Genomic DNA, 25,719 nt, shown 5'->3' on the forward strand with positions numbered 1-25,719 from the left:
AGTAGCGAGAAATAATTGTACAAAATATAAACACTGTACTGTGGCATAAAAATTAAATGTACATAATGTGGACCTTTCTATATATCTGTGTATATCGGCTGTACAATCCCCATATTACAGGCTCAGCCTGGCTTGGGGTTGGATGGTTGTGCGTGAGATGTCCCCACATATTATTAACATCAGAAGGGCTAGTACGGGGCCCATTTAAGACGTGTCAAAAGTTTTGCATCGCCCTCAGCCTCACTCACATCGCGCAGCCTCAAGAGTGAGCGCGACGGCGAACTTCTATCACGTCTTATTAGCGCCCTGTGCTACAGGGCTGTATAACTATGTATAATTACTCCAATGTATTGGGCAACAGGTAATATTTATACAAAATAAAAAATTATTGTTGTTTTTTAAAACTGCAGAAATATGGATTTAGTACTTTTGGTTTGACGACCGAATGGCGTAGTGGTTAATGACCTGACTACTGAGCCGATGGTCCCGGGTTAGATTCCCGGCCGGGGCAGATATTTGTTTAAACACGTTTAGAAGTTTTGTGGGGACCTTGTAAGGTTAATAGCTAGTAGGTACCCAATATATTTCGGTTAATAAGTGGTAGACTCTAATAACACGCACATACTTTTCTAATCCTTAAAACCTTATTACATTTTATCCTAGCCGATTCTAGAGCATTAGCTACGAATGTTTTTAACAAGTAGTTATAATTACACTATAATGATCATACCCTGCATTGGTAACAGCAAATAAGAACTTTCACCTTACACACACGGGTTATTTGACAAACAAAATATAAAAAGTCCCCCGTGAGAAACTTTCAGATAAGACTAAACGCTACCAGCCATGCCTCAGATACTGGGGGTCATTCTATATGACGAAAAAGCTTCGCCACGACTCTATCTCGTTGTATTAAACGTGCCGATTGCATGACAGGTCTCATTCGTCTGTTTTCGTCAGTATAGAGTAACCCTCCAGATACTGTCGCTTCTGTGAACTATGATTTGTATGGTCGAGTGGTATGTTAATGGCTATTCATGTTGCGTAATTGTCCTACTTACTTCGTTTACCGAATAATAAGGGTGTTATACAGTTTACGTATGTTTATAGAGATACAGGCATATTGTAATCATGATGATGCTGATTATTGGTATGATAAAACTACGATATGTCTTGTAGGTATACCTGGTTCCTGCAACTTGGTAAGCAAAGAGAATGTGTGTATGTTTGCTTAATCATAAATTGGAGCAAGGACTAAGTATAGGTCACGTTGGACACCCTCTGGTTCGCTAGCATAGAAATATACTTACATCGATATTTTTATGTAGTGGTGACGATTCACGTTGGATGATGAGTAGATCTGATAACTATGCCCACCGCTAGTGACTACTAAAATCTAGTAAAGGTTTAATCTGAAACGCTAGTGAGACCATTTAAACAAACACAAAACAGGATAACGAAGAACCAGATACCCATCGCGACACAATAAAAACTCATCTCAACAGTAAACACGTCTACTCCGAACTATGCATATGAAGGGCCCAAATCTCTCATACATTAAATATTACTTGCCATGTCCTTTTGTCCATCCAACTTTTAAATTAAAGATAAATCTCTACTTCATGGGAAGATACGCATCTTCGGATCACTGACCCGGTTAAAGGCCCCAATTTGACTATATTCAAAGATGTGATATTAATAAAATGGTCCCATTTTAATGTAAAACAGTAGACAATGGTGGAAAAACGTGATGGAACGTTCAGGGTGTGGTTTAAAAGCTTAAATGATAGGTTGCTGTCGTGGTATGTGCTTGACATCTGTTGGGGCTTTTAAATGCAGCTTTTTGTAAGCTGCGCTGTTAAGTTATGCATTGTATTGTATGTAAGTATGTGTCATTTAAAAAGTGGTTATTGGCAAGGGCGTACCCAGGATTTCAGCTAGGGAGGGGCAGCTCATACATGTTTCGAGATGATGGTCGGTCGGGTATATTGAAACAAACAACCGGTCAAGTGCGAGTTGGACTCGCGCATTGAGGGTTCCGTACAAGTCTACTTACCTGAGATAGTTTTCCTTTTAATTTCGTCATATGTACTAACTAGTTACATCTGTGATTTTTTTTTATATTTTTTGTACCATCCATTTCCATCAGCCAGCAGGGGGGGGGGGAAACTTGAGTCTAACAAAAATTTGCATTGGGAAGCTTAATATTTTGCAAACCAATCACTGAATCAAAAAATGTTTTGAGCGTGCCTATAATATTTCTAAAACACCTATTCAAGGATACCCCACAGCATCGAAACAACGAAAAAAAATCATCCCCACTTTACATGTATGGGAATGTTTTTTTTTTTCAATATTTTATTTTAGGTACTACTTTGTCGGGGCCGTAAATTTGTAGGTATATCTATGTAAAATATCAGATTGTTATCTTTACCCGTTTCTGACAAAAAGAGTGGTGACAGACAGACAGATGGAAAACAAAGTGATCCTATAAGGGTTCCTTTTTAGGGTTCCGTAAGTCTATACTAGGAACCCTTATAGTTTCGCCATGTCTGTCCGTCCGTCCTGGCTCGTTCTCCGCCGTTTCAACACCGATTGCCACGAAATTTGGTGGAGATAATAATGTATGATGAAAATCCAAAAAATGATTTTTTTAAATTATACAAAAATAATTATTTTTTATCCCCCATCCCATACAGCGAAAAGTTAATTCGAAAAAAAAAAAACGACATCGTGTGGGGTAAGTATGTAATTTATGTTTTTTTTGTGTTAAGCGGTCAACCCATCTTATGGCCACGGAACCCTTTCTACGTGTCAAAAAAAACATTCCCATACATGTAAAGTGGGGATGATTTTTTTTCGTATAAAGATATATATATGTCGCAGGCATCTGGTTTAATCTCCTTTTTGATTGAACCACTAGCCCGTTCATTGGATGGCGCTACTCAATTGTATGACTAGGCCGAACGTTGATTGTACAAGCGTCACAAAACGTCCAACTACTTAGCTGACTTAAAATCAGTCAGGTGGTGAATAAAACAAATATGGCGTCAAACAGCTAACAGCTGACACAAAAAGCACGTATATTGATAGTTTTTTGCAAATAAATTAGCTTTAAAGTACGTTATTTGTGTTAAAATAGTGTGACAACATGGATTACCTATTATTACGCCGCGGGTGGATAGTTTCAAAGAATAAATTGTGGCAAAACTGGATAATTATGAACAACAATATCCCATTCAACGACTTCGCTGAATGACGTTCAGTCAAAACGTAGAACGTTACAATCAACGACTTGACGAGTTGTCCTTTAGTCATACAACTGAATAGCGCCATTCAATGAACGGGCTAGTGGTTCAATCAAAAAGGAGATTACACCAGATGCCTGCGACATATATACGTGTCCGACACGCTCTTGACCAGAGAACACTAAAAATCATTAATTTGACTTTCATTAATTAGTTTGATTGACAAAAAACAAAATATTAATTTAACAGTAGGTAATCTTCTCGGATTTGCCGAAAATTTGTCTATGGCAGTCTTTTCAATAAACTCACTGTTTTCTTTTAATTTAAATAATTGCGATAGGTACCTATACGTTTTTCAGACATAAAGCTGTACCTAAGCCTTTCTTCACCCATGGTGCTTCTAAGCCACGTTTTAACTCTTCGCAGCGCAGCGTACTGAAGGACCTTTCTACGGTCGCCGTGGTGCGTGGGATAGTGCTTAAAATAATCAATGCCTTTCTGATTTGGCTTTTGGCTTCGTTGAACAGATCAACTACTTACTTCTACTTACATGTATGTCCCTTAATTCTTAATTGATCATCGGATAAAATATTAAAATATTTAGATAATAATAAATACTTAGTTAAAAGAATATTACTTAAATCAAAATATCTGACTGAAAAGAAAAGATATTTTATGCTTAATTTTGCGCAGGGTAGGTAACACGTTTTTTTCTCACTTGGCAGGAAAATTTACGTTTATTTTATCATCTAGGGGGGGGCAGCTGCCCCCCCCTGCCCCTACCTGGGTACGCCCTTGGTTATTGGCATCGATGGTATTATGTTGTGAAGTCACTTATTACGGCTAGCTATTAAAAACTGTACCAGTGCCTATCATGTATTTTTTTGGTGCAAATAAAAGGATTGTAATTGTAAAATTTGGCTTGTAATTATTATTGCATCTTCGAAAAATATGAGGGCATCAAAATTCACCTGAACGAAAAAGTGTAGGTACCTGATCACCATGATTAATGTGTAAATAGTCCATACAAGCTTTGACATATCCGTAAGGGAGTCATTCGTTGTATGGTCTCATGCACGTCTCATACACACACAAAAGCTGCTGATTACATAATAGGCCTACGATTTGAGATCAAACGAGATAAGCCGTGGTTGTGGTAACTATATGATTTGATATAAAAAGACATGGGTGGAATGGAATAACGTGGTGGTGGTGGTTGATGAAATGCTGGCTGCTGTCGACAAACGGATGGAAAACTGTTTTGTCTGCCCTCTGCCCCACTGGGGGGACATAGGATACCAAGAATAACAAGAAAAGATATGGGTATGTAGATATGAGTGATTTTTAGTTCATTGCCTACTTATCATATCAACCATAACAGTAACTAGTTTCCTGATTAGTTTAGTGTTATTACGAGTATCATACTGCAGTAAACTTTTGTTCATATTAAACAAGAAATAGACACACTGAATGCACCACTAGTAAATATGTGTAGGTACCTACCTATACGGCGTGAATATTTTGGTCTAAACAAATTAATTATACCTTTAATTATTTTCAATACATTCAAAAATGATAACCATGAAACGTGGTCCCCCTACACATTTATTTATTTATTTATTTATTTATTTACGAAACACATCACTCACATACTGAGGACACTGATTTGTCTATCCTCTAATATATACTCTAATAAATCTATTCAAATAAAATATAAGTAAATCTATTATAATAAAATATATATCTCCTCAAATAAAATAATTCTATTCAACCTAGATTATGATTTAACGACGACCATTCATCGAGTTCTTAAAGGTATAAAGGTAAGATGCCAGCGATCAAGACAAATAATGAATACTTATGTCGTTTATTGTTATTTTAGTAGGATATTAAACATAAGGCATAGAGTCATATACCAATAAGGTAAATTCATACCTACATAGTTACTACAATACAAATACATATTTCGTTTAATGGACATTCATTTTTCCTTGAAATTCCATATGCTATAGAACTTAAGTTGATTAGAGTTGTAAGCTGAGACACCCCATTTACGCTTACTTATGCAAAAATATTTTTAGCTATCATGATAGAAATATCCGATGATGGCAGGATATTTTGCGGCCAGCTTAGAATGAATAGTGTTTCGCCGTGTTTGCCTTTCCCAATTCCCGTATGGGAATATGCCAAATTTAGGTCTTAGCAAATTTCCTAAATTATAGCACTACCAAACATTTTGCTTTAGGTAGAAATAATCAGTTATTTTAACTGTCTACGAGTATCGGTTGACCAACACCGACTCTTTAGATTAAATCAAATCAAATCAAATATTTTATTGCCATCAAGTGTACATTAATGATCTTAAAATAAAATAGTACTTACAACTTGATACCCATAGTGGGCATTGCAAATTCCCTTAAAGCTAGTAGGAACCAATTTCACAATAATACTAGGTTCTTATTCATAACTCTTAAATCAATAATATTAAGCTTATAATTAACTAACCAACAAAACAATAATAAAGTATTTATTTAGATCAGAACATCATATTTCTGAGCAATTTTTAGGTTCATAAATTCTTTAATGGAATAAAAGCATTTATCCAATAAATAATGTTTGAGACTTTTGCAAAAGACTTTTATATTCGTTTCTGATGTTATATTTGTAGGTAGATTATTAAATATTTTTACTGCCATGTAATGTGGACTTTCATTTAACATCTTTATTCTAGATGGTGGAAGGTAAAATTTATGTTTATTGATTAGAACATCAGAATATTTCAAGCGCATTTATTGGCTGTAAACCCTTTCAAGTTTATGACAAAGGATGAATAGGGACTACTGATTCCCATAAAATTCCTATTCTTATAAGTAAATCTGTCGTTTTCATGCATCGTTGACAGATAGGTAAGGGATGGACAGATATAATACAAAGGTAAAGAGAATGGAACAAAAAATATCATGTAAAACAACGCTGGGTTTAACAAAGATTAAAATATGCAAGCTTAGATTTTTGGTTTTTATTTGAATAGATCAAGAAGTTGTTCTATTCTTTTGTGGGATATCGAGTTCCAGGGTAGGTTTATTTTTGTTTGATTGTAATGAGGGTTCGATCGACTTTATGCATAAATATGATCTACTTAACAGTTACTTAAAAAAACCGAAATAAAAGGAAATATGATGTGTGATCTATTTTTCTTCCATTCGTCCTATCGATTTAGTACCGTGTAGAAAGTGAAGTAGCGCCATCTATCAGGATGTATTAGAACTTATGATTCAATTCCAAAATCACTCCTTCATCTCAAGCACTAGGAGCCAAGGACCTAAATTTTATTAATATTGCAAATGCGTTTATTTGTTTCCCACTGCCATGAAATCTTTAATGTTCAAGAAATTAAGTATTTTTTCTCGGAAAACGCTTTATGGCAGCAAAACGAAGAATAAGATCATAGATCGATACAACACATCACAACGATTTATCAGTAAGTATTGCGCGTGAGTGCGCGGCGCAGGCGCAGCCCTCGAGTTCTCACGACCCGCGCTACAGAGCTTACGAGCTTAACGGACGTTTAACTCATTACTATGATAGTAGGTACTTACACCTACTTACATTTTAGCCAATTATTGCATATTCATAATGTTGGTGAATCGGGGAGAAGAACCTGCACAAAATAGTGGCTAATTTACTAATTTATTTATCTATTATGTTATGAGGATTTTTTTCAGCAGTGGGATATTCTAGCAGCTACGTAATTATAAACTGCTATTGTTAGTTACGGATCTTTAATACTGTTGTAGTAGTTCTGTGCTTTTTATATAGTGGGAAACTTCTATTCTTAAACCTATCTACACTCGCGAGCAACCAAATCGACTCAAGCCTTCACGGCGCACATATACATTGATTTTCCTAAAACGATAAATGGTAAATATAAAAGTGATATGTCATTCGAAAGCTGAAGAATTAGGCTTTCAATTAAGATCAATACCATAAAAAAAAACTAAGCGCAGATTTAATGACGCATTTTAATTGCCCGTCAGTGTTAATTACCTCATTAGGAATCCACGCCTTGCGCTACCTGATCCCGCTATAAAACCTTTCCACATCCGGTGTACCTTATCAGTCGCTTGTTGCAAGTTGACCGGTACACATCTCGTTGCATTGTATTCCTTGTTTTCGCAAACCCATGGATACCACACCAGAAGAAGCTGCTCAAGTTGTTGCCTTGCTGCAACAAGGGTTAAGTCAGCGAGCAGTCGCTGCCCAGCTCCACTTGAGCCAGTCTGCTGTATCCCGAGTATACAGACGGTTCCAAGAGACTGGTGCCTTCAATCGAAGACCAAGAACGGGCCGCCACCGCTGCACTTCAGAGAGAGACGACCGCTTCATTGTCTCAACCTCGCTGCGCAATCGACACCTTACGGGCGTTGATGTGCAGCAAGAACTGAGACGTGTACGACAAGTGGCTGTCAGCGAGTGGACAGTGAGAAGACGCTTGAAGGAAGCCAACTTGACACCAAAAAGACCTGCATCAGGCCCCAAATTGACTGCAGGCCACCGACAAGCGCGTCTTCAGTTTGCTCGAGAGCATCTCGATTGGAGCATTGCGCAATGGCGGTCGGTCCTGTTTACTGATGAGTGCAGAGTGTGTCTGCATGGCAGTGACAGGAGAGGCCGGGTCTACCGGCGTCCGGGGGAACGATTTGCCCAATGTTGTTTCGCTGAAACAGTAGCATATGGCGGCGGTTCCTGCATGATGTGGGCTGGTATTTCTCTAGAGGGAAAAACCGCACTTGTTTTCGTGCCTGGAGGCGGCCGAGGAGGCGGGTTAACAGCTGATCGGTACATCACCGACATTCTACTCGGTCATGTTGTGCCCTATGCAGAATTTGTCGGTGAAGACTTCGTGCTAATGCACGACAATGCCCGCTGCCACACGGCACGAGTCAGTCGGCAGTTTCTGAGAGAGAAGGAATTGCGCACGATGGACTGGCCTGCGCTCAGTCCTGACCTGAATCCCATCGAACACTTATGGGACGAGCTCAAAAGAAGAGTTCGGGCCAGGAATCCAGTCCCTGCAAGCGTGGACGAGCTGAAGACAGCTTTATTAGAGGAGTGGGACGGCATTCCTCAGGAAACTGTCAAAAAGTTGATAAGGTCTATGAGAAACAGGCTGCAGGCTGTAATTAGGGCAAGAGGGGGCAATACAAAGTATTGATTTAAATAAATAAATTTTTATCTTAACATTTTTTGTTTAATTTGTATAATACGATACCCATACCCTTTTTTCCTAAATTCCCGTTTTTCCTACAATTGCGTTCAGACATCATTTATTTCAAAAATGATGAATGGATTTCAATAATAATGATATCAAATTAAAGCTGACATCTTAAGCTTTTAAATGACATATCATTTTTATTATTTCTATTCATAATTTTACTTGTATTAATGTATGTTTGCGCCGTCAAGGCTTGAGTCGATTTGGTTGCTCGCGAGTGTAGTTAAACTTTTCAGAGAAAATCCGGTTTTGGAGTGTAATAGGCATTCATAACTATGTATAACCAATGCACTTTAGCTCTATAACGCCATCTACCCAACTGTGTCTGAACTGCTACACTAGGTGACCACATTGCTCGTAGGCCTACATGGTGCGACAAAGACAGCTGTTAACGGATGTGGAACAAGCCCCTAGAACCTGTATTGTAAAGGAAAGAGATAGATATCGTGGTACCGGTTAGCATTGCAAGGTCGTCGCAAAAGGTGACTGACACCAAATGCGCATACGCATTGCCTGTGCCAATTTTTCTTGTTATAAGATATATAGGACCTTGTATAAATTTCGCCATAAAATAAAATAAAACTATGGAGTTGGTTGCTCTCCCGAGTAAATAAAAGACTAATTCTCGGATAAACCTTATTCCTCGGTCGCAAATAGGAACGGATTGAATGTGGCTGAACCCATTAATACATGCGCGAAATAAAACGTTTCACCGCGAATTAAAGATCATTCTAAACACAATCTATTATGCAAATAATTTTCAGCTAAAAGCACGATGGTGCTTTGCGGCCTACCATAACATCTTCCGTGCTCGGCGACAATTTATCAATTATGTTTATCAGAACTAGGTATATCGATTTATCGATTTTCCACGCATGTTGCGCACGCACATCGCACAGCGGTTCGCACGCGGTCGGTTACCGATTCCATTATGGAACAAATTGTTTTTGGCGCACGACACGAGCATCGACTATCTCTACATTCCTTTCAAACCGGTAACATATACCTATGTATTATTAAAATTAACAAAATTTTCAGTTTTACATTTCTTAAGGTTATCGTTATCTCTTATCACACTATCAGTTGCAAAATAAGAATATGGTGTTATGAATTATGAAAATGAACATACTTATTTATGACATAACTCTAAATCCATTAGGTAGGTGTATACACTTTAGATGCAGCAATCATAATTCCTTACCGAATATTCACTTATTATCACTGGTCATTAACCACGTTACCACGTGTTTAGTAACGAATAGGATGCAATGAATAATTCAAGAAACGTACAAAGTTATTGTGATAAATTCTGCAATGCTCTCATCACGCAAAATGGACAAAAACACACGACACAAAAAATGAATGCTCATCGAATGGTATGTCAGGTATTTGTGTATGTGTGTCAATTGATGGCGAATAGATTTCAGAATTTTGTAGCTGTTCTAGGAAGCTTGATGGATGCATTCAACTTTCTATCCCATCGGGGAATCTTTGCCATACCAACCTATTACACTGTAGGTACATAAATGGAGCCGAATCTGTTAGTTCTTATGGGTGGTCGTAACCGTAACGGAAAAAACAATATTTTGTCAAACACTAGACCACCATTCAAGAGAAGAACCCCAAAAACAACCCTTCTGTTTTTATAAAGCTACTGAAAGAATAAAATTTTACGAGATCCTTAAACTCTTATTTTTATCTTACTTTCAAGTTCAACCCTTTTAACAGTTTTACATTTATTTTGATGTTGCCCAGCGCCACCTAGCGAAAGTTGTTGAACTGCTTGGTCAGCACGTGTTTCATAGTTCGAGGATTGATCGACAGGTGGCACCTGTGGCAAACTGCATCCACCACTGTTGGTGTGAAGTCATTGATCTTTGCCATGTCAACATTCGATAAAGCCACTGCGCGACATAATAATGACCTGTGCCTATACATGTACTACTTACGTACGGAAAAAGTAGTTTTTTTTTTTATAATGAAGGGTAATAATGAAGGTTTAAAGGTACCTTAGCGTAGTCGACTGGAGAAGCGTTCACGGGGCACGTGAACAGACCCTCACTGTAACAAAAAAAAACACAATTAGGTATTATTTATAACACGATACGCTTACAATCTTCAATATGTTAACAGATTTACTCAGGTATCACCTATACCTATAGACTAGAGGTACAAGACATTATTGTTAAGTAAGTATATACCTACTTATACATTTCAGAGTTGGTCCTTTCATGAAATTTGCTCATTATGTCGGCAACATTGACCTCACGACGACGGGAAATACTGATAAAATACCAACCTAAATATAGGTACTCGTACTTACTTACCTCACTCATACACGAAAAAAACACAAACTAAAATCACCTAAACCTATGTAGTTCGCTGCTTAAACCAATCAAGAACGAGATGAGAATAATATCACTTTTCTCTACTAACACAGGCGCCTGCGCAATCAATTTCAATAAAACTTCGTATTCATGTGTAAGTATGTGGTTAACTATATAGTACACCTACACCCTGCCTACCGCACGCGGGCCTCTATTAAACTAGCTGTGTAATTAATAAATGATTAAACTACAATTAATGGAACTGTAATTATTGCTGTTGGCCACCTCAGAGAGGACCAGAATGCATGGCTAATGAGCTGAGAGCGGCTACCGTGTTTTATAAATTAAATAAGTATTTTAATCAAGGGGGAAATTTTATTTCGTTTGAGCTAAATGCCTTTTAATACACTCGCGAGCAATGAAAAAGTTCCAGCGAAAATAACACCAAATTAATCCTAAACGGAAAAGGTAACATAAAGGCAAGATGCTTTTAGCATTAACTCCACCGTTGTACTTTTATTTGTAATATTTGTACAATAAAGAATTAGATAATTAGAATAAATAATATATATTTATTCTTTGCAAGGCAAGATAACAACCTTCATGTACCTACTTACTTAACATTTTACAGCGCATCTGAATAATTACTACTTAATTTAAAAAACGGTATACCAGTAGGTAGCCATACAGCGAGGTAACGCGGCCAGCGTCTTGAGTAGGTATCCTATCCGAAAGCAGCGGCGATCTGGCCAACATCTTCTTTTTAGTTTCTTAAAAAAGTAAATATTTTGTTCGAATTTCAAATTAAATGTTTTAAGAAATTGGGGACATTTTATAAGTGTTACTTTCTCATTGTTTAGGAGTGTATATCCCAGTTCTGTCCTACACAATATCCCTGACACATAAAATTATTCTTCTGATCAAAATAGGATCTGTTAATTGGTCCCTATAAATAAACATGTAACCAATATTTAATAGAAAGGAATGCGTATCGATCGACATTATCAAGTTACTGTGACCATGATTTTCTATCACAACACCTAACACCTAATTCATCTAAAAACAACAATGCTCGTTGCAATTGATGCAATGGGTCAATGAAAATTAAATTTCTTCATTGAGACTGAGCCTTTGTGAAATGGTGGTAGACCCATGATCTTGACTTACAGTCTTATGTTATTCTGTCCCGGGTTGATTATTTATTTATTTATTAATCCTTTATTGCACAAATATAAAAATAAGTGTACAAAGGGTGGACTTAATGCTACAAGCATTTTCTACCAATCAACCCACAGGAGGTTTTACTTGTACGCCGCACTCAGTCGTCGCGTGGTCACCCTACAGTCTAGTAATCAAACAGTCCAATCATCGATTTCCATGCGTCCGTCCGACTCGAGCCAATAATCCCGAGACAAGAGCAATTATAACATTATCACACAGCACACCGGAACGCCCGCCAGACAGACGGATATACGTGGTGGGACTTTATCAGTGAGCCATCCGCGTTGGCATAGTGGTCGTTAACTGAAATATCATCTGAAAACTATAATTACAGCTACGTAATTTTAAGCGGATTCCGTATATGTAATTCCGTATATGGAGTTTTCAAGACGTCTACTGATAAAAATGCACCGATTATACACTTCTGTTTCTGTCACATCATCTCACACAAACTTGCGTGATCCGTCATTCATTTTCAAACCGCGCCTACAGTACGAGATGATAATATATACACTCCTACGCGGCCAAACGTTGAGATTATAGCAATAACCTCAATAACATTCGGAGGAGGCTCATGTCCCAGAAATAACTATTTCGGGCTGTGCGTACCTAAATACGAAAGCAGACTTTTAATTTCACATCATCATCTTTTAATTTGTCAACCTCAATGTTGTTATCAAGCGTTTAATTCGGATAACTTGATAACCCACAAGGGTTAGTCTCTATCTATGTGGATTAGCGAAGCCCTACTGTAGGAATTCCTTGACCCACCTTGTACTCACATAGATGAGGTGTTCATTTCAATATATCTGTCCATTCACAAATGAGCAACAACAGTGGCGGATTTACAAATTTGCCGCCCGTAGGCCATTAAATTTTTGCCGCCCCTACTGACTTTTGAAATTCAATAGTTAAATCCTGTTATTAGATGATCGTGAACATAATTATATATTTCTGTCATTGACAAGATTATTTTTACAACCCGCTATGTACTGAAAGTTTAATTTTGATATAAACAGGTTTATATATATATATATATATATATAGACTGTTAAAGTTAAAACAAAAAAAACCCGACTTTAAAGCGCTTTAAAGACTTAAAACCTCTGTAACGGCTCATTCTCTAACCCTAACAACTCTTGCCAAACATTGTTTTTGTTAAATATGTTTATTGCACTTAACAGTTTAAAAACAATACAATCAATTTCTATTAAAATATGTAACAATTAGTTAATGGTGACAGACAATAAGTTCAAATAATTTTACATTACTTATTTTCTTCGGCGATTTTAATTTAGCAAAATTATAAATTAAGTATACTGTCATATCAAATCTTTTTCATGAGTTCTGACTATGCACAAAATAGATTATTAAGCTTTCCCTGTCTTAAAGTAGATCTAAGATAGTATTTACCCCGTTTTAAGCAAGAAAATTTGTCACCAGTGTGCACATTGTCATGCGAAATGCTATATAAGTTTTGATAAAAGTTTTGATAAATATGCTCCAAATTATGTTGTTGCAGTAAAAAAGATAGACTTTGTTATAATCATTTATTATAATCCTTTGTTATACAATCTGGTTTTATCGAAATTCTTTCAGAAGAAACGTGGCATTGAAAGTGTAGGCATTCCTTAACTAAATCAGATTCTAAATTATTAGGATTTTTTTTCCCAACGAAATGGCTTTTTCCGTTAGGGTCGATGACTGACAATTCACTCAGTTTAGTTGGAAAAGAAAACTTCTCGTTTAACTCGTGTGGTAGGCCTTTTGCCATTTCTCTAACTCGGAAACGAGCCGATCTACATGGTAATAAAACAATATTAGGTACACGAACTTGTGGAGAGATGGTGCTCGTGCTAGGCTCCGAAGATCCTAGCACGAGAAATTGGAAAACTGCAGTATATTTACTTATGCCGATGACACAGCCCTCATCTTCCACGCCAATTCCTGGCTGCAAGTTCAGCAAATGGCAGAATCCGGAGTACATCATGTTTCAAACTGGCTTACAAAGAACCTACTCACACTTAACGTTAGAAAAACTAAATTTATCACGTTCTCCATTCGTGAAAATAGTCTTCCTGACTTCGAATTCACGCTAAAAGTACATGCGTGTGTTAACCCAGCTACAAATAACTGTGCCTGTGAAAAAATTGAGAGTGACTCTAAAATAAAATATTTAGGTGTAATTATTGACCAACATCTCACATGGCGGCCCCATATACTTAACTTGTCTGAAAAAATTAGAAAATTGATGTGGGTTTTCAAGAAGCTGCGCTACGTTGCTGATGTTTCCCTCCTTCACTCCACTTACAAAGCGTTAGCTCAATCTGTTTTAACCCTTTCGTTCGCAGTGACAACCGTGTACAACATAGTAAACAAAAAAATATATTACAAACAATATTTAAATTTATCACGTACAAATGAATTCATATGAAAGCATAAACAAAACGCAATCAGTAAAAAAAAATAAGCAGGCAAAAGTGCATGTCTTCTTTCTCTTTTTAGCAAGATGGCGTCACGGTTAAGAATCATGCGCGGATCAAAGGTAAATAATTCAAAATTTTGTACTAAAACTTAAAGTTTTTGGGTGTTGCGATTCCGTATTTTATTAGGATATAATAGGTGTATTGAATCATCATCAAATTATTTAATTTTATCCATAAATTATAAATTTACAAAGTTGTAAATTGACATGTTGTTTGTGACCAACACTGCAAAGTAACCTAAAAAGTAGTCTGGTTATTAAATGTTGTCCTCATACAACACTGCGATGCTTGTAGTAAAGTACTTGGTATTTTTATGTTGTTACTATACAACACTGCTCACGACAACTACCTTTACTAACAAATAACTTTCGCTGGATTGTGGCACAAGCTTTTGCACTAACTGCATATTATTTAAACTATGAATGTATGTTTTAGGGTTCCTTCGAAAAAAATAATTATCAGGTTGTTATTTATTGTTTGCGCATGTTTATTTTTTGCTTTGGGTGGCTTTTGGAATGTGTTTTGGTATTTTTTGCTTCAGATTAAGCCACAATGGCAACGGACTCGTGCTATTATGGCACTGGTTCCTCCTGAAAATGCACCTTCATCAGACAGCAGCAGTTCCTCAGAAGATGAAGTAATTATACAGGATCCTAACCCAAGTAATTTGGATGATGATGACGTTACCTACTGCAGTTCAGAGCCAAGGTCTTATCCCTCCTCTCTAAATGACCTAGACATTAGTGACAGCGATAGAAACCCCACAACACATAACGCGTTTCTATCAGATGAAGAGACTATTCCATTGTCACCTGTCATCACTGAAATGTTTCCTACTGGTCGCCCGAAACAACAACTTCCATTCTTAAATTCGGTGTCATCTGTCTTGTCTCCATCAGCAAACTCACCGGTCGAGAGAACCACAGCTACCACTCGGTCAAAGAGAAAAGCAAACATTGCACCAAGGATTGTGACCAAAAAACGAAAGAAGTATGTTAGAAAACCACTAAAATTCAAATTCAAAAATGCCAAGTTTGATCACGCAGCTAAAGTAGAATCTCCGCAACTTCAGCATTCTTCCAACGGAACCCTCAAATCTCCTCTTAGTTACTTTCAGCAGTTCTTTTCAGAGGATATAGTTGAACTAATCATAAGCCAAACGAACTTATACTCTGTTCAAAAGAAAGAAGGTGCCAAAAATATTAACGTCACGAATGATGATATAACTGATTTTCTGGCCATAACTATTATGATGGGGGTTATTCAAATGCCAGCCTACAGGGATTATTGGAGCAGTTCTTTAAGATGCCCCCAAATTGCTGATGTCATGACTTTGAAGAGATACGAAAAAATACGGCAATTTCTCCATTTTGTGGACAACACTGATACGAATGATGACCGGTACTTCAAAGTGCGACCTGTGCTAGAAAAAGTTCGTCGCAATTGCTTGCTCCTCGAAGAAGAAGGCCGCTATAGCGTAGATGAAATGATGGTTCCCTACAAAGGAACAAGAGCTGGTAGCAACCGTCAATATTTACCAAAGAAGCCAAAGAAGTGGGGATTTAAGATCTTTGTTCGTGCAGGAGTTTCTGGATTGATATACGATTTTATCCCATACGGCGGTGAAGATACTTTCAGAAACTGTTCATTCACTGAATACGAAGATAGCCTGGGCCTTGGAGCTAAAGTAGTGATTGCTCTTTGCAAAACTATACTCGGAAAACCAGCGACAGTCTATTTTGACAACTTTTTCACATCGCTCGAGCTCATCCACCATCTGCGTAATGAGTATGGCATTTTTAGCCTAGGAACGATTAAAAGTAATAGACTGAGAGGATGTCAAGAAATGCTAATCCCAGACAAAGAGTTTACCAAGAAAGCCAGGGGTTCAAGCCAACAAGTTGTCTGTAACGACCAGAAGGTGGTTGTGGTCAAATGGCTTGATAATAAAGTAGTCACTCTAGCAAGCTCTTTTGTTGACTCACACCCCAAAGAAAAAATCAAGCGATACTCAAAACAAGAAAAAAAAAAGATAGACGTTGAGTGTCCCCAAATTGTGAAGCAATATAATGCTCATATGGGAGGCGTTGATTTAGCTGATATGTTAGTATCACTGTATCGCTCAAACTTTAAAACCAAAAGATGGTATATGGCCTTATTTGCCCAGGCACTTGACATTTGTGTTAACAATGCCTGGCTGCTTTATAGAAGACATAGTCAAGATGACAAAAAAACACTGACTTTGAAAAAATTTCGAGTAGAGCTGGTAGCAGAGCTGCTTCAAAAAAATCGCATTCGGCAAACGGCTGAAACGAATGAAAATCAGGTGGCATTAAAGATAAAAGCTCCAGTTGCTCCAAGACCACCTGATTCAGTCAGATATGACAATTTAGGACACCTACCAACATTTGTAGCGCAAGGAAGGTGTAAATATTGCAAAAAAGGCTACACTAGTGCTTTTTGTCAGAAATGCAACCTACGGTTATGTTTATTAGAAAAAAGAAATTGCTTTTATCATTACCACGCTAATCAATAAGTCTTATTTAATTTAAAGTGTTATTTTGTTATTTGTCTTTAAATAAAGTCTGATCCAACAAGTATAATTTGTCATTTTACTTCATTACTAGCTGGCCCGACGAACTTCATAGTACTTCATACCGCCTCTTACCCTACCGTACCCTACCCTACCCTATACCAACCCTACCTAACCTTCCTACCCTACCTAACCCTACCTACCCTACCCTACCTACCCACCCTAAACTACACTACTCTACCCTACCATACCCTATCCTACCCTAGCCTACCCTACCCTACACTACCCTTCTTACATTTTAAACCTTCCCTGGACTTCCACGAATATTTTAAGACCAAATTTCGTCAAACTGGTTCAGTCGTTCTCAAGTTTTAAGCAGACTAACGAATATCAATTCATTTATATTCATATAGTTTATAACTCTATGCACGCCGCAATGTTGGTGGCAAACAACATACATAGAAACATGATCTTATTAGAAAGCTTCGCAATGTTGTATGTCACCAACATATGTTTTTTTTATAAATAATAATGAATTATTTTTTTTGGCATTTTTCTAGCATAATTTATACCTAGATAATACCATTAAAACCAATGAAATATTAAAAAAATGATTTTTTTTCTCCTGCGAACTAAAGGGTTAACATACTGTATAACCGTGTGGGGAGGTGCATCTAAAACTCACTTTATGCCTATAGAAAGATCCCTAAGAGCGCTACTAAAAGTCATGCATTTCAAACCTATCAGATTCTCCACTTATCAGTTACATACTACCTACAATATCCTGACGGCGCGACAAAATTATATCTTAAGTACTGTTCTTAAAAAACATAAAAATCTTTTATTTAACCCAAACATCATGCTTAGACGCAGAAACTACATTGTTTGCAGCTTCCAAAAACCAAACACCGTATTCGTAAAAAAACATTTTAAATACCAATCTTCATCTATCTACAATAAAGTAAATAAAACCCTTAAAATTTACCCCCTAACAAAAGTGGAAATAAAACGCATTTTATCAATGTTCTTAATAAATTTAACATATGAGGAAACAGAAAATATTATAAACTGAACACCTTCTTTTTGCTGCCTACTTCAATCATCATCTATTTATACATATAGTTTGTGTTGTGCATTAGTTTTGTATATTTGTTACCTAATCATAACTTTAGTATTATATTGTTATTAAATTTTAAACCTGTACTTTTAATATTTACTTGTATATATATTTAATCATGTGTACCTACTTAGTTAAATTAGTTGTATTTTATTAAATTATTGTCTTGGTGGATTGAGCGGGGCACCCAGTAATACAGGTTCCCACCTAGTACAGGGGCCCTTGCGAATTGTTTTAACTTGTGTTTTTTGTACAATAAACAATTTTAATTTTTTTTTTAATTTTTAATCGTGTGTTACGAGTTTTTTATTTTATTTTTATTGAAACGCTATTAGAATATTTTAAATTTTATGGTCACATAAATACAAAAGTATAACTCAGTATATATTACAGTGCGTTTATTAATAGTTTATTTATATATATGGACTATGTACAGTTGTACAAGTACAATTATAAAAAAAAAACTGTTTAAAAAAATTAGCTAAATTTGCCGCCCCTCGAAATCTGCCGCCCTAGGCACTGGCCTTTTTGGCCTATAGGTAAATCCGCCACTGAGCAACAACAATACTGTGAAATTACCCATCTGTAAAATAGTGAACAATTAATTATTGGATTATCTCTAACAATAAGTATAGATATATCTCGTTTATTACAAATTAAAACGCAGTTGTGTAAAATGCAGTACCTACTACTTAGTTTAAAGATATGGTAGAGATGCACCATAAATTACATCCGAGCGGGTATCCGAGTATAATGAATCGATTATCCCAATTATTAAGCAAAACATTGGAGCAGAAACGAGATCGTAAATCGAGAAGTGAACACAAAAACTGAGCCATAACCACCACGGAACAATTAATCAATAAAGGAAGAATATTAAAAATATTTATACCTAACACACTTTTATTCTATTCATCACGACCCATTACGTCCCCACTGCTGGGGCACGGGTCTCCTTTCAATCAAGGATGGGTTTAGGCCTAGTCCACCACGCTGGCCAAGTGCGGGTTGGTGGACAATTGCACCTTTCGTGACTTTTAAATAAGTATTATATAATATCTTATATAAGATATTATATAGATATATATATATATATATATATAGATATAGATCTTATATATATATATATATATATATATATATATGTAGATCTTATATAAGATATTATATAATACTTATTTAGGTAAATAGCATGTAGTAATGTAAAAAATACTACTTAACTGTAACTGTGTAATAAACAAATCAGTTCAGTGATCCTGCGAGTTCAATCTAGCTTACGAAAAATGTAATTTCCGAGCTATGCTAAACACGACTGCATGTATATTATGGCAACTTTCATTCGTTCCTTTTCAATAAAACTAGAGTAGTCCTCCTGATACTGAGGGCCAAGTATAGGCTTATCTTAACCTTATGTTAGGTAGTTAGGTGGCAACTCGTCCGTGTCAAACAAATTCGCGTTAATTCACCACTACTCGAACCCCCATTGTAAAAATAAAAAAGTGTATTTTCTACACTTCTCCCTCAGTCGATTGTTCCCGCCAGCCACCGACGTACGCATCAAGGCACATAGAATAAGGCGGTCCATAATTTTCTTCACATTATCAACTAATTACGAACGTCGGAAGAAAACAACAGAGTTTTTGTCGTCACATCGATCAAAGTTGCGGTTTTCTTATAAAAAATGAGACTGCGAAATCATTTATCTTAGTAGTTATGTGAAGTATTGTGTTATAGTCAGTGTTTTATGGATTTATTGAATATAATAAGAAGTTATCGTAAATGTAGATCTACGATTGAGATGTATATTTTCATATATTTTGTACACTAATTCTGAAAATGTACATTATTTGGAAATATACTGTGACACCTAACTGTGTAGAAATGGCATTAAGTACCTACTTAATTAGCCTTTCTGTGCGTGTTAATCAGTATGCACCGTAGGAAGAGCAATGAAAATTAATGAGACGATTGATCACAGTAAGTACGTACTACAGTACAATGTACCATAGAACTAGAATCGAGAAAAAAATGATTGATATGATTATTCACGACAAAATGACGATAAGACAAGTACAAATCATTTACGAATAGCTAAAAGAGACAAGTAAATACGACAGTATATAAAGTGTACTGGAATTAATTATAATACTGTTCGCGACAATCGATAAATAGCGTAGATCACTCGCGAAGGTTCTGGAACATTCCATCACTTTCCAGTAGTTTCGATAATGTTCTAGAAAGATTAGTATGGATGCAATAGTCTACAAGAGTCTGGAAGCTTCTAGAACAATAGTTAGGGAATGTTCCACAACGTCCGCGAACTTTCTAGATGCTAAGTTAGGTACTTATAGTTAGTAGATAAGTATGGATTGTTTATACCTACTTAGTAATAATAATAATAAATAGTGTGACCTCGAATATCTCTGGAACTTTCGGGAAGATCGCTCGCCGGCCTATATAAAGCGAGGTGTACGGCGCATATTAAGTTCAGTTTATTAGTAACAGTCGAACAGTTCAGTTCTAATAGAAAGCTCGAACAGTGAACATCTTCAGAGATCCTCGAAGTGAGTAGTGATAGTAATACTGGTGTTTTCTTTTAAGATTCGTACCATCCGGCATTCGTGTTAGTTGTGAGTCGTGTCGAAGGGGCTCACATTTATGGTCCTTCGAGCCGGATAGTTATAGTTGAACCGGCATTCGTATTTGTTCGTGAAGTGACCTTACATTTATGGTCGCTCGTGCATCCGGATTGGAAGAAAAGAAGATGCCTGTAACGAGGTCTCAGAAGTCGTACGCAGTGAAGAGGACTACGGACGAGAAATCTGCCGTCTCCACGTCGAGACCTGCAGATGCAACGGAGTACGCATCGGCATTGGGTGCAACCACAGGAGGTACACCAGGTCCACAACCGCCGTCAGAGCCGACGACGGAGACGCTGTCCCCTCCATTGTTGCCACCCTGCCCTATAGTCGTTGCCGGTGTCACAACTGCCGTTGCCCCCACCGCCGCAGTCAGCGCTGCAATAGATAGTGTCGAGTCAAGATCGACAAATCAGAGAAGATCACGTCTTCCATGTTCATCGCACTCCACTGCTTCTCGTGCACGGCGAAGAGAATTGGCCCAGGCTCGATTGGAACTTCTCGAGCGACGAAAAGAGGCGGCCATAGCTAAAGCTGAGGCAGCCATGTTTGATGTTCAATTGGCTGCAGCCAAGGTCGCCGTGCTAGAAGATGAATCGGAAGAGGAGCAGATAGAAGAAGAGGATGAAACCATCAAAGTGGCGCGCACATCCGAGTGGGTGCGGAGAAGTACACCCGCACTCTCACCACAAGACGTCGTCGCGTGCCAAGTCCTGCCTGAACCTGCGGGACCAGGATGCTATGCTGCACGAGCAGCTAAGATTGAAGAACAAAGAAGCGCATATCATGCGCCAGAGATGACCCCTAGCGTGAAGGCTAATGAACCTGTCATAATGAAGCACGACTATGAGGAGCTCGCTGCTGCCATAGGCTCTGCTGTTGCACGTTCCATGCAGCATACCAGTTCGAGAATAGTGGAACTGCCATACTTTAATGGTGCATCAACAGATTGGTTGCCGTTTAAAAGAGCGTTTGAGGAATCTGAGCATCAACTCAGTGAACAGGAGAACCTGGCAAGATTGCGAAGGAGTTTGCGAGGCCATGCTAAAGAGGCAGTGCATTGTCTCTTTGTTGGAGCAACAACTGCGCGTGAAGTTATGGATCTTTTAGAACTTAGATTCGGTCGTCCAGAAGCAATCGCCATGGCTGAATTAAATAAGTTGCGCAGCTTACCGAAGTTATCCGCAAACCCAAGTGATATCTGCGTGTTCGCTTCGAAAATTATGAACGTGACGGCAACTATACGAGCACTTGAGAAGCCCCATCATTTGTATAACGCGGAAGTCGTGCGGGCAGTCGTCGAAAAGATGCCGTCTACTTTACAGTTTCAATACTACAGGTTCAACAAAGAACAACCAAAAGACCAGCCGAATCTCATCACGTTAACCAACTTCTTCAAAGTTGTATCCAGTGAAGTTGGTGAATTTGCTTCAGCTGAAATTGTTACTGCTGAAGACCGGCGGGAGTTACATTTAAGAAAACCACAGCGAATTCATCATGTCACAGACACGTCAACGGCGTCTAACGCGCACACTTCGTGTCCGGTCTGCAAACGTGAGCATAGTACCACCGATTGCTACATGATGAAGAAAGCCAGCGTACAGGAAAGATGGGAGCTGGCGAAAGCACATAAGCTTTGCTTCCGCTGTCTTAAAGTTCGACGGTTCGGCCACGTATGCAAGTTTAAGCCATGTGATAAAAATGGGTGCCAATCATCACATCACCCAATGTTACACACGGACACAGTAAAGACTACACACAGTGTAACATCGCAAGTTAACACAGTGCGAGTAAAGGCGACCACAGAAAAAGTGAAGTCAGGAGACTTACCCTTTGACCCCGAATCGAAAGAAGTCATTGTCAGCCAACCTGTGGTGGAAATCTTGCCCTGCCTTCTCCCGCCTGAACCTGTGGAAAACGTCGTCGCAAGCGGAGTTACGCCTGAACCTGCGGAAGTAGTCGTCGCCGCTGAAAACCGGCGGGAGCCAAAGCGGAACAAACCGCTGCAGGGAAATAGAGTGGCTCTAGTATATAGTGTCACATCGACAAGTGCACCAGTCAGTGCTGAAAGTAAGGGGAATACACTGCCACCCCCAGCTGAAGTCGTCGGAGCACTCACACCTAGGGTTCGAAGTATCGGCGTCCGGTATCGATACCGAGTACTCATGTGGTATCGAGACGAGGGTATCGATACCGAAAAAGTATCGGTCCAAAAGTATCGATACTACGTGAAATAGTTAATTTTTGTACCTTCACCAGCATAAAAATCTACTTTTCCATTGCATTAAAAAAAAAAGTTTTGGTAATAATAGCAAATAAACACAAAAAAAATGCAAGACTCTGAGGTTTTAACGGATTGATTTTGTTTTAAGATCTTTTATGAAGGCCTATCATATTATAATGTGACGAAAAAGTACTCGATACCAGCGATTTGTGTATCGAGACGAGGGTATCGATACCGAAAAAGTATCGGCCCAAAAGTATCGAGTACTCAGTATCGGGTATCGCGAACGAAAGTATCGATACTTACTCGGTATCGAAAGTATCGTTCGAACCCTACTCACACCATCCATAGACACGACTCAAGATCGTAGTCTAAAGAATCGTGAGATGAGTGTGAGTGCCATAAAAATGGTTCGTCTCTCCGAAAAAATAGATAGTCCGACAGAAAGTGAGATAGATCAGCATGCGCTGCCGTTTCTGGCGGACAAACCTAAGGGTTTACCGGCGGGAGAGACCGAACTGCTGTGGAAAGTAGCGTCCAACAGCAAGTGTGGCTCGACAGTTAGAAGACTGGATCTCATAGACAAGAGATTAACGGACAAATATTGGGCACGATGGATGAAGAAGTATGTGCCAGATTCCCAGCATCGACTAGATGGAATCCTGAGTTCTGCGGCACTCTACCTTGGGGATGATCGAGGAACTGCCCACCAACGAAGATGTCGCGACCGCGGATAGTTCAGCTACAAGAGCTGCGGCGGGAGTAATGTTCGCGACAATCGATAAATAGCGTAGATCACTCGCGAAGGTTCTGGAACATTCCATCACTTTCCAGTAGTTTCGATAATGTTCTAGAAAGATTAGTATGGATGCAATAGTCTACAAGAGTCTGGAAGCTTCTAGAACAATAGTTAGGGAATGTTCCACAACGTCCGCGAACTTTCTAGATGCTAAGTTAGGTACTTATAGTTAGTAGATAAGTATGGATTGTTTATACCTACTTAGTAATAATAATAATAAATAGTGTGACCTCGAATATCTCTGGAACTTTCGGGAAGATCGCTCGCCGGCCTATATAAAGCGAGGTGTACGGCGCATATTAAGTTCAGTTTATTAGTAACAGTCGAACAGTTCAGTTCTAATAGAAAGCTCGAACAGTGAACATCTTCAGAGATCCTCGAAGTGAGTAGTGATAGTAATACTGGTGTTTTCTTTTAAGATTCGTACCATCCGGCATTCGTGTTAGTTGTGAGTCGTGTCGAAGGGGCTCACAAATACTAAATATAGAGCCAATAAATAAAATCGTAGAGCAATATTTTGTGACATTCCTTTCATGAAATGCCTAGAAACTTCAAGTATACCTAACTACCTACAAGGCCATCTACATTTGATTGAATTCAATTTCAAACATAATATTTGCTAAAATGATTTAATGGCTACCTATTAAAATATATTTAAAAACATACCAAACTCTAACTTGACAAAAAACAAAGGAACGAGATCTGAGGGCTTATTGTAAGTTTTTCATTTACGATCTAGCATGAAACCTAAAGCTGCGTACACACCGGGCCAACAAACGCCCAACGAACGCCAACGGTGATCCCAACGATGGATATTATTCATACATAATACAGGGCAGATTGCAGCAACGAAGGTCAACGAAAAACGTTCGTTGGCGTTCGTTGGGCCGGTCTGTACGCGGCTTAAGATAAAATTGTATGGCGCGTGGAGCTAGTACAGCACGTATTCCGCTAGGTGGCGACGGGCAATGAAAAACGTATACTGTAGCTCTCTGAATAGGTACAGGAAATACAGTAATACACTCACGGGCAATGAAAAGGTTCCACTGAGAAAAACACAAAATTACTCCTAAACGGAAAAGGCTAGCTTGATGACACCTTCTGCAACATTGAAGTACTTAGGTACATTTAACAGAGCCTCAGGATATTACCAACTAAAAACAATAATCTTTTGTTCAATATTTTTATTAAATGTTTGAAAAAAATGGGATTGCTTGGTGTCGGCATTTTGTGAGCGGAACTTTTTCATTGCCCGTTAGTGTAGTATAGTATAACTAATCTGTGAGTTGGTACCTTGGTAGGTACGAGTACATGAAAGCGCAGTAACAATTCCCACTGGTATACGTTACAACGGGTTGCCAGTTCGATGCTTGTCTTGTCAGCGTACGCATTTTACTTGTGGTCAGATGAACAAGATTGTTTTACTCGTGTTTGAAAATAGTCTTCCAATATACAGTAACATTGTTACTTCATTTAAATTACATTTTATTTATACTTAGGATAACCCACGAGCTCCGCTTCGCCTTAAAAAAGGGGAAATGGTTGAATTTCTAGAAACAAACATATTGATTGTGTAATAGAAAAACTTTAATAGATCTGGTTTTCTAGTATTTTTTGAATTTAGAAAACATAAAAACACAAACTTCGTTTCTCACGTGACTTTTTTATTGTGGAGCACGATTATTTTTTTTTCGTTAGTTCCAAAACTCGTACAACAAAAGTTAGTACAGAATGACCCCCCTAAGTCACCCCATATCGGCTTAGTATACTCTTTTTGCAACATCCTGTATATGAATATATTTACAGTCATAAAAACAAATTAGATTCAATCGCATTGCAATTCAGTAACT

The 25,719-nt window shown here is 38.0% G+C and overlaps 1 protein-coding gene across 2 annotated transcripts in view; it reads right to left on the bottom strand.

Annotated features, from left to right (window-relative positions):
• LOC105380927 (TNF receptor-associated factor 4) overlaps positions 1 to 25,719 on the bottom strand; it is an 86,090-nt gene that overhangs the window by 41,200 nt on the left and 19,171 nt on the right. For both annotated transcript variants that reach the window (XM_038117733.2, XM_038117732.2), the window contains one exon: positions 10,533 to 10,584. In XM_038117733.2, coding sequence (XP_037973661.1) covers positions 10,533 to 10,584 — 52 coding nt within the window. The remainder of the gene's footprint in view (positions 1 to 10,532; positions 10,585 to 25,719) is intronic.

The sequence above is a fragment of the Plutella xylostella genome, chromosome 10, assembly GCF_932276165.1.
Source record: "Plutella xylostella chromosome 10, ilPluXylo3.1, whole genome shotgun sequence".
Taxonomy (NCBI): domain Eukaryota; kingdom Metazoa; phylum Arthropoda; class Insecta; order Lepidoptera; family Plutellidae; genus Plutella; species Plutella xylostella.